Below are 10,767 nucleotides of genomic sequence, written 5' to 3'. Positions count from 1 at the left end.
AATCTGACATTTTAATAAATTAGTCCAGGCCAATTTTTCTAGATCAAACTTTTATTCATAGAGCAGCTTCGTAGATCAGTCGTCACAAAGCGCGTCACAAACAAAAGACAATATAAAAATAAATAAACTAGAGATACAAGAAGATGAAAAAATAACAGAACAGGTTTACAGAAAGTAAATCTGAAAGTAAACGTTTGTAAGGAAGGGCGTGTGTGAGATCCTCAGCAGGCCAGGAAGGACATCCCGCTCCTCCAGTACGAACTCTGAGAGAAAGAAAAGAGATTTATTGTAGTTTCACTCTGAAGTTCACACTAAATAAGGTTTGTTTTAAAGGATGGGTCCAATTTCAAGTCTGTCTTAATGCAGGAATCAGTCCATACCAACACTGAACTACACTATAAGAGATGAGGAAGAATGTCCACAGTCCTCGTTCCAACGTTTAACCGAAGCTAATAAGGAAAATGATGCATCTTTGAAAGGTTATTTTAAGTGTGAAATCTTTGGTTTTCATGCTGAAAACATCTCATGTAGATTTGTTGCCAGTAGAAACGAACCTACACACAACTACCAAAGATGGAGATACTTTCTTAAATTTGCAAACTCAAGACTACTGAAGCCTCGGATTAGCTTTGGGAGCGTGTCTGGACAGAAGAGCAACTGCAGATTTCATCAATTTAGGAAGAGCTCAATTTCACAGTCACTATGGACAGGAGGAATAATTACCACAAGCAATAATTTCGTGTTGTATTAAACGTGGAGTGCAGGACTTTTGTCTCCGTCTTCTGGTAGTGAGAGTAATAATAAAATCACTGTTGACATGAGCTTACATCATAAAACTTGCTGTAGTTTACTCTGTTGCAGCTGGAAAACGGTGGATAATAAAATGCTTTAAGCGTCACTCGCTAACTAACTAGCTTCACTAGTTGATCAATTTGGTCTGATAACATTTAGAAAGTCTAGAAGAGCTGCATGATTAAATTATTTCATCCCAATTCAAGTTAGCAGAAAGCTAATCAAAAGTTACCCGGATCTGCACAGGAATGTCAAACCTGACATCAGATTAATGACTCCAGTGTAAAATACGGAGAGATTTATCTGGTGGTGATCGCCTTTATCAGCATGCTGTGAACTCATTTGGCTTAAATGTAACAGACGTTCATTTATATGTAAAAGTTCAACACTGATGGTTTAAGACAGACCTGAAAAACCCAAATCCATCCTTTACAGTGTGTGTGTGTGTGTGTGTGTGTACTTACTGTGTGTCTGTAGTTGTATCTTCTGATGGCCTCTCTGATGTGACAGGGCTGGATCGCTCCGCTGGGAGGTTCAACTGCAGCCGGAGAGCTCTGAAACACACAACACACATTTAATATGACATAATCCATCCAAAACTACACATATTTCAAGATTGCACTGTGGCATTTTTATTATTTTTATCATGTAACAGAACTTAGAAAGACTAGTTACTATTAAAATAGTGTCTCCTGAGCTCAACATTAAGACGTTTATATGCTAGTGTGACATCAATCAAACTTAAAAAACAACCAAGTAGAGCTGCAACAATCAGTTAATTAATGGATTAGTCATTAAACAGAACTATTTTGATTATTAATTATTCATTTTAGTCATTTTTTTAAAGCAAAAGTTCAAAATGATAGGGGTTTGCCACATTGAATTGTGCACAATAACACTGGTATCATTTTTAATATGATAAAAAGGTAATTTTCCGACTTCTATATCATCACTCACAGCTACAACAAGCATGGATGAAAGCAAAAGTAACATGACTACCAGCTTCACAGTGGAGGACAACAGCAGTGTGGAAGTGGTTTAGTTGTAAAAAGATTAATATAATAAACTATGAAAATAAGTTTAAGAAAAAAAAAGTGCAAGAAGGCTTTAACAACAAACAGGAAGTACAACAAACTATTTCACTACTTAAAACCAAAAATCCTGTGAGGAGTATTTTATCATATCATCAAGAATCTCATTATCACAGAAATATTGTGATATTATTTTAAGGTAATATCACCAACCCTTAGTTCCAGCTCCTCTAATGAGCATCAATCATCATCATATATGATAGTAAATTAAATATCTTTTACACATTAGACTGTTAGTCAGACTCCTGTGGCCTCTGAGAAACTGTGAATGCCATTTGTTCCTATTTTAAACATTTAACAGACTAACAACAGACAACAGACAAACAATTAATGGATAAAACAAATAATACAGCTCTACGATCAATATCTAATAAATGGGACTACAGGAAGCACACACACCTTTTTGCGTTTCCTCTGTCGTGCTCGGCCGTCCAGACTGCCGTTGCCTTGTTGGAGGGGTTTAGCGGAGTGGGAGGAGCCAGGAGTGGAGGGAGGGGTCGCCTCAGGTGAGTCTGGATCCTTCTTTACCTGGAGGAGAATAAAAGAGGAAGAACACATTAAAACATGACTGTGAGATCTAAAAACAACTGCATATAAGAGAATTACGTGTGTGTGTGTGTGGGTACCTCAGTGTGTGTGTTGTAGTGGATGTAGCTGGCGGAGATCACATGACTGATAGGATTGGTCTTCGCTGCCATTTCCTGTTTCACCAACAGCGACAAATCTACAATCTGAAGAAGAAAGAGAACGGCAGAAAGAAACAGGAGAAGGCTTTTATGACACAGAAAACCTTTTTAATCACATGTTTATAAAGTAGATAGAAGACAGCGTTACCTGGGCAACGGTCTCATAGGCCAGGTATGACAGGATCTCCATGGCGAGGCTGTTGGGTTTCAGCTCCAGGCTGCTGCAGTCCAACCAGTCACGAAACTTGGACGCTTTCTTAGCTGGACTCACATTTACACACAAAAACACACACATGCAAACATGAAAGGAAGAAATGAAATGAGCTTTGTGTTTTGGAAAACTAACTAATATAGTAAATCCTGCTTAAACTCAGATTTTAGGAGAGCACAGAGACACTTTCCCCATTCAGCAGATTAACCCTTGTGTCGTCCTCCCGGGTCAAATTGACCCTATCTGTTTTGACTGTTCCTTCCTTCCTTCCTTCCTTCCTTCCTTCCTTCCTTCCTTCCTTCCTTCCTCCCTTCCTCCCTTCCTCCCTCCTAGCCATCATTCTTCCTCCATTCCTTACTCCCTCCTTTCCTTCCTCCTTCCCTTCCATCCTTCCTTCCTCCCTTCCTTCCATCCTCCCTCCCTTCCTTCCTTCCTTCCTCCCTCCTTTCCTTCCTTCTTCCTCCCTTCCTTCCTTCATTGACTCGAGGACAACAGGAGAGTTAAGGTGAAAACGAAAACATCCGAGTGAAATAACAAGTAAGTGAAACACATTTTTGAGTGGAAGGAGACTTTAAAATCTCACCGAAGCTCAGCTGTCGACTCTCACAGAACTCAGAGTACTGAGCCGGGTCCATGGCTCGAGTCTGACGCTCCAAACGCTGAAGACACACACACAGACACACACACACACACAGAGTTAATATAAATGTAATAATAATCCCTGGTTTCCAATACAAATTAAAAAAATCATTCACTGTGAAGACCTCCGACCTCCATGCGCTCCTGTTTGATGGGATCTACTTCCTGTCGATCGGCCAACGACAGAAGCTCGCCCGTCTGATCCATCCACACCAAGAAATCCTGGGCTAATCGTTGCCTCCGCTGGTTACCGCCGGCAACACCAGCAGCAGGAGCAGCAGCACCTAAGAAAACATCCAATATATCAATAAACAAGACTCATAATGATGATTAAATTCACTTTTTAAGCTTCAAATATTTTAAAAGTGTTAAATGTGTGTGTTTTTTGTGAGTGTGTGCATACCTGTGTCCTGTGTCACTTCTTCCTCCTCGAGACTTTTGAGTAGTTTTGATTTATAATCTCTAAACTGGAGATATTTTAATAGCCGCGCCACTTTCCTCTGATCAGGAGACAGAAGACAGACAGACAGACGGAGACAAAGTGAACCAGACAGGAAACTACAAACGTAATAAGAGAGCTATTATTTTTAAGTTAGATTTGATTTTAGTGTTTTTCGTTACCTTGTCTCTCCTCATCAGGAACAGGATGTCCTCAGCCGAGATGACCCTCGACCCACGAAGAGACGCCCCCTCGCAGGCCTGATGCAGCTAATAAATTAAACCCAGTTAGATATCACAGTGTTAGTTACATACATTTTAACCCTCCTGTTGTCGTCTAGTCAAGGAAGGAAGGAAGGGAGGGAGGAAGGAGGGAAGGAAGGAAGGAAGGAAGGAAGGACAGGAGGGAAAGGAGGGAGGAAGATGGAAGGAAATGAGGGAAGGAGGAAGGAGGGAAGTCAGGAAAGAAGGAAGGAAAGGAGGGAGGGAGGAAGGAAGGAAAGGAGGGAGGGAGGGAGGGAGGGAGGGAGGAAGGAAGGTAACATTAAATTTTTTTTGTTGTAATGTTGCATTTATTTTGCATAAAATCAATTACAAACCTTTAAAGGATGAGTTAAGATTGTACATAAAGGAAAATAACAGCTGAGGACCTACAAATTATTGAGTTTCTGACTTCTTATCAAATCAAAAATCAATCAATTCATTCAATTCTGGGGTCAAATCTGACTAAAAAAAGATCTTAAACTCACAAATCATTATATTTACAGTTGTTTATGGCCTTAAAAAGCATTTATACTTTTAAATACGTTATTTATTGTCATCATTTTATTTTATACATATTGCTGCATTGTATTTACAGTACAGATTTAAATTATTATAGTATATTGTGGTCATTTTAAATTCATAGTTACTTTTTGACACTCATAGTTTGCTAATCTATTACTATGTAAAGACAAGTGTACGTTACCATAGTGATGAGCTGCGTGTGCACGATGTCCTCCACCAGAGCTGCTGTCTCTTGCAATGGCCTGCGAGCGTCTCCCAGAGCGAACCTGACACACACACACACACACACACACACACACACACACACACACACACACACACACACACACACACACACACACACACACACACACACACACACACACAGTGAATCCTCTGAGACTTCCAGCCACACAGCAGCTGTTAATGAGCTGCTAATCGTTGCTCATTAAGAACCTTCAAGTTGTGTGTTTGGATTTATTTATTGGTGCTAAACGTTCACTGCTGTGGTGTAAATAATACAGCTCTGTTTGTTCTGCTGAGATCAAACTATCACTGTTAATGTTTTATTTCAGTGCTGATAAAACTGCATCACCATAACAACCATCAGGCATTAAAGTGCTTTATGGACTATTGTTCAATACAAAACAATGAACTGAAGCTATGAAGACATTTATTACAGTTATTTATATGTAAAAATAGATCAATCATTTTAGCCTAGAATAAAAAAATTGTGGGGTGAATCTGTGTTTTTGGAGTTAAAACAAAGAACACACAAAAACACGTACGTGCACACACCCGCGTACACAGGTGAGGTCCCTGGGCCTCACAAACACTTTGACCACAATTTGGTCAAACCTCAATTTGCATCCAGAGAAGCCACTTCCATGATGGCTGACTAACCTAAACCCACATCCTGAGGCTCATTCCTTCTCTCAACTCCTTCTCCATCTCTCCTTCTATTGTCTCTCTCCACACACACACACACACACACACACACACACACACACACCTGACCAGACCCCCTCCTCACCCCACCTGTGCTGTGATTGGCTGGCTGCAGCTGTCAGTCAGCAGAGGTTTGGGGTTGTGGGAAGGTTGGCTTCAGGTTCAGAGGTTGGCTTCAGTGTGAGTGTTGGTTTTAGGTTTTAGGTTTTAGGTTTTGGGGTTTAGTCGGGTTTCGACCTCTCTGACCACCAATAGCACATTTCAAGAGTCGACACACAACGCAGGGTGAGTACCCCCAAAACACACACACACACACACACACACACACACACACAGCAATGACAGGCCACAACATGCATGTGTGTGGTTTCTTTTGAAAAGGTTGAATATATATAATATTTATGTCTGAGTTAAATATGTAGGAATATAAAGTTAAAGCTGCACACTCATCACGCAGATACATTTATTTAAATTACTAAAAGTAAGAAGTTATACCACCATTTTTTATCTTCTAACTTTTTACTTCAACTTCAGTTCATCTCTCAGCAGAATTTTAAGTTTTAATTTTAAAATTACCTTTCTTTGGATTTCAGGATATAACTTCAATTAAAAAGAATTAAAAACTTAACTTTTTTGATCTTTCCTCTTCTGCAAAAACTGTTAATATCAGTTACTAATCAGTTAGTTATTTGTATTTTATGTTGTACATTTTTATTTGTGATCTGAAGGTCTAGTGCTGACAACATACATGTGCACTGATTCGCGATGATGTCATTGTGATATTTCTTTATCACACTTGTAATCTAGCTCTGTTTCACTAAGCATAACAAAGTTTTCCCTTTTGTCATATGGCTTGTAGGGTTATGGACTGTTTTTATAACATCTGTGTATCCAAAATTTCCAAACTGTCAAAAGTGTGATTTTTTTGTCACTTGTTTAACAGACTACCATGGCTTCCAACAGTCTGTTCAGCAGCAGCAGCCCGATGCTTTACTGGGGTGAGTCCTCAATTTCACAAAAAAAGAAGTATGTGTATGTATATATGTGTGTGTGTGTCTTACATCATGCTCTGTAGCTCGGGGATGAAGCTGGTCCTGGAAGCAGGACGGTCTTTAGAACTGGAGGCGGTGGAGCCGGCCATGGGGCTGCTCATAACCACACCAACCTGAACACATGAAACACAACAATCAAATAAAACTGCATTTAAGTAGAAATCCAGATTAACAGAAGAAGCACTGTAACTAACCCTCACACCACATGCACAAAATCTGTGTCTGATCTTTTATCTAAAACTTTCTTGCATGTCTAGACTCATTTTTGTACCAACCAAAATGATCAATGTTCAGATCAATATTTGACCTCAACTTGTTATCCATACAAAGTTATCACTCACTGAAAGAGTAGACACAAAACAGTACATTCCACTATTACTATTAAATAACCACTTGAAATAACTTTGGTCACTTTAGGGATCATTTAACCAAAACAAAACGATTCAACTCTGCAGAATAGAGCTTAAAATAACAAGATAGCAGAGCAGCTTTGAGGCGAATCAACACACACACACACACACACACACACACACACACACACACACACACACACACACACACACACACACACACACACACACACACACACACACACACACACACACACACACACACAGAGGACAGGTGGTGTGACCGCACTAACTTCCCCTCCGGCAGTGAATCTGAATAATAATACAGCTCAGTTGCCTCCTATTCAAACACTGCGGTGAATAAAACACAATGCAGCAAACAAAAAAGGTAGAAAAGAAAGGTGGATAGAGGGAGGAGGAGAGGAGAGGAGGTGTAGAGGGGTAACCACAGAAAAAAACAGCTCAAATTAAGTCTAAATACTCTCACCAAACTCGTAGAAAGAAAACACTGCTCGCTGTTGTTGTTACTTTTTCGTTTGGTTTAGTTTTCGACGCGATTTGATGACGTTTCGCGAGCGCTGCAGCGCCGCAAAGGATGCTGGTAGTTGTAGTTATTTTGCCGTTTTGTGTCGAAAACGTGTTTAGCGTCTCTCTCTGATGTATTTTTGCACAAATATCGAGTGGAAGAGGGTTAAAGGTAGAAAATATCAAATAAATAAATTGTATGTACAAAAGCAATAAATTAAGCAATTATTATAGGCTACATGTACTTATAAGAAGTTCTTATAATATATCCATGAACTGGGATCCAAGATAGTTGCAGCACTCAATGGTTTCTCTACACAACAAAATAAAATCTGCTCAGTTTTAGTCCCTAAAGGAAAACATGAATATGTTATAGAAAACCAAACCACAATTAGTAATAATTATATCCCTTATGCAAAATAAAAGCTTGATAGCCTATGTGTCTGGATTAAATATTAATATAAAATCCTCCCAGCCAGAACTCTTTGGAAATGTGAGGACACTGCTGTCTCTTCTCCTTGCTATTGTTTTATGCTTTTTATTACTAGATTATAGTTATTTAGCCTATCTGACAATTATTTAAAGTGTAAATGTGAACTTGAATGTATTTCTTTTTATTAATTAATTTCTTCTTAAATAAATGAAAACAGATATGGCAAAAACATCTATCTCTGTCTATTGTTCCCTTTCAGATCCTGTGGTGAAGTGTCGGCCGCCACCATCGCCCACCAACCGCCAACTGGACGACCAGGGGATGAGGTCGCTCCACCACCGTAGCACAGCGCCACCCAGAGGCTTGGTGCAGACTGACAGTCCGAACTTCCTCTGCAGCAGCATGCCGCAACACTGGAGGTGTAACAAGACCCTTCCCAGAGCCTTCACTGTGAGCACTCATCTATCCATCTAATAAAGACTCACTTTAATCAAATCTAAAGCTCTTAGATACTTTTACATACCACCTTTTTCAAAGTTAAAGGAGCAGTCCTAACCTTCCTCCATCCTCCAGGTGGTTTCCCTTGGCAACGACGTGCCAGATGGCGTGGTTGTCACGGTGATGGCCGGCAATGACAACAACAGCAGCGCCGAGCTACGCAACGCCACAGCGACCATGAAGCAAGGATACGCCCACTTTAATGACCTCCGCTTCATAGGACGCAGTGGGAGAGGTTAGAGACTGAAACTATATTTAATTTATATAAACATCAGATGTAAAGAAACCTGAATTTGGATTTTAAGAGAAAAGAGACCGAAGGTCTTCACCACATTGAGTTAAAACCACACAGGATAAAATATAAAGTGTAAAGTAGGAGAAAGAATATAGATATAGAGCTGGAAATATGCATATGTCCTCTTTAAAGCTAGATTACTGTCTCATGTTATCCTATGTAAAGCTGAATTCTCTTTAAATTCCTTTAAATCTCCTGTACGTGTCTTTTTGTGTTATTTTTCCAGGTAAGAGTTTCACCATTACAATCAACGTACTGACTTCGCCACCTCAGATTGCCACACTACATGGCGCCATCAAGGTTACGGTGGACGGACCTCGGCTGCCGAGACGTTAGTACACAACAGACAACAGAAAAAGTCATCTTTTTAAAATGTATTCCCAAGCTTTTAGTCATTCTTACTTCCTTTATTTCTTCCCGTCTCTCAGGACAGAGACAGAAGGAGATGAAGGCAGGAGTATTCAGGCCATCCTGCAGCAGCACAGCATCATCAGGTAAGAAAGGAGGGAGTCACTTTAATCCATATTTTTTTATTTTAAAGCTCCAGGAAATGAAAAATCTGCTTCGTACTGTACATTTTTAGAATAAAGGAAAATGGAAAAAGTTGAATAAAAAGTTCTTTCTCTCCAGATTGTAGATCCTTTTCCTCCTCTCTCTGGACCAATGAGCCGTCCTTCCTGGGTCAGGTGACCTCTCTGACGACTCCTTTTACTCCAAGTCCCAGAATGCACCACGTTCCTGCCCTCTCATACTCCGCCCAGCCTTCGCCGTACAGCTCCTACCTGTCTGCTCCTCCTCCACCTCCTCCCCCTCCGCTCAGCCACAGTGGTCCGTTCCAGCCCAGCAGCTTCTACTACGGACCGAACCAATCGCTGCAAACCGTGGGGGAGGACCGCAACGTTGTCACAGCACTGAGCAATTATATTGAAGGGGCGTGTCTCTCTATCAGGGGGGAGGAGCCTGTCTGGAGGCCGTATTGATCATCGGACAGTAACCATGTCGTAGACCACGATGGATGAAGCGAGAGGTCTACCGAGGATTTCCAGCTGTTCCCTCCCTTACCCTTTGCATCACCTGTCGCCTAGCAACCACGACAGCTGCAGTTGACAATCAGGATGCAGCTAATACAAATGGAGCCAGACATTTTAATGCTATTTATACATTTATTAATCTCTTTATTTTTTTACCATTTATTAGAAGAAATGAAAATGCATCACCACTAAGAGAGGACTATTTAGGACCATTGGGCAAATTTAGATTGGTTAAGATGTGTACTTTTAGTTAGTTAATGTTATATGGTTAATGTATTTTAACTTTGACAATACAATTTCATATTTAATATAACTCTAACCTTGCTTTAGAATTGGAAACATAATCATCACGAGCGAGCAATGAATAGTTTGAACTACGAAGGATTCACCTGTTGGATCCTCCAAATCAGGGAAAAGGAGGCCTAATTTCTCCAAATGTGAAGGAGACTTTGAAATATAGGAACCGCTGTGATGCATTCGGTCGTCTGATGCAGCTTTTGATGAATGCAGCTCCTGAATTTGGACACAGGTAATGTTTTCAGTCTCTTTTTTAAATGCTGGAAAATCTTCAGACTATGATATTTTTCAGCTACAGTTATTAGTGTATACAGGTACTGATAAAGTTGATCCTATTTATTGCATTATTATATAATTATTTATGTATCTATTTATTGCTTTTGACTATTATATAATCAATGTATTTATAATTTGTCTTTAATAATAAATAATCTAAATGATTACAGGAGTTTCCACTTTTCTATTAAAGTTAAAAATGTATTTATTACACAGCGTGAACATTTCTAACCAAAAGAGAGTTTATTAGAGCAGCAAAAATAGTATAAACTTCAGAACATACAAAATATATCATCTCATTAACAATCACACAATGAATAATTAGTCTTTGATCAGCTTCTAAAAGCAATTTCACAAACTCTTTTAAAGATCAGTATTTGGGTTTTTCTTTGCTGATTTGACGCTAAAGTTATCACACTGATCAGTAAACTATTAAATAC

The 10,767-nt window shown here is 39.6% G+C and overlaps 2 protein-coding genes across 2 annotated transcripts; one reads left to right on the top strand and one right to left on the bottom strand.

Annotated features, from left to right (window-relative positions):
* Positions 1–208: 208 nt before the first annotated feature.
* On the bottom strand, positions 209–7,501 carry supt3h (SPT3 homolog, SAGA and STAGA complex component). Its single transcript, XM_053332952.1, has 12 exons — positions 7,460–7,501; positions 6,632–6,735; positions 4,825–4,909; positions 4,041–4,127; positions 3,823–3,919; positions 3,552–3,703; positions 3,364–3,439; positions 2,718–2,830; positions 2,510–2,614; positions 2,283–2,411; positions 1,257–1,346; positions 209–263 (listed from the first exon to the last, which is right to left on the bottom strand). The coding sequence occupies exons 2-12, from the start codon at positions 6,721–6,723 to the stop codon at positions 222–224; spliced, it is 1,068 nt and encodes a 355-aa protein (XP_053188927.1). The 5' UTR covers positions 6,724–6,735; positions 7,460–7,501; the 3' UTR covers positions 209–221.
* Positions 6,520–9,703, top strand: runx2a (RUNX family transcription factor 2a). Its single transcript, XM_053332953.1, has 6 exons — positions 6,520–6,568; positions 8,190–8,380; positions 8,504–8,663; positions 8,950–9,054; positions 9,152–9,217; positions 9,354–9,703. Exons 1-6 carry the CDS (start codon positions 6,520–6,522, stop codon positions 9,701–9,703), a joined length of 921 nt encoding a protein of 306 aa, XP_053188928.1.
* Positions 9,704–10,767: the final 1,064 nt, after the last annotated feature.

Source organism: Scomber japonicus, chromosome 14 (assembly GCF_027409825.1).
Source record: "Scomber japonicus isolate fScoJap1 chromosome 14, fScoJap1.pri, whole genome shotgun sequence".
Classification (NCBI taxonomy): domain Eukaryota; kingdom Metazoa; phylum Chordata; class Actinopteri; order Scombriformes; family Scombridae; genus Scomber; species Scomber japonicus.
Note: the sequence above shows the minus strand (reverse complement) of the source record. Positions and strands in the feature narration are given on the sequence as shown.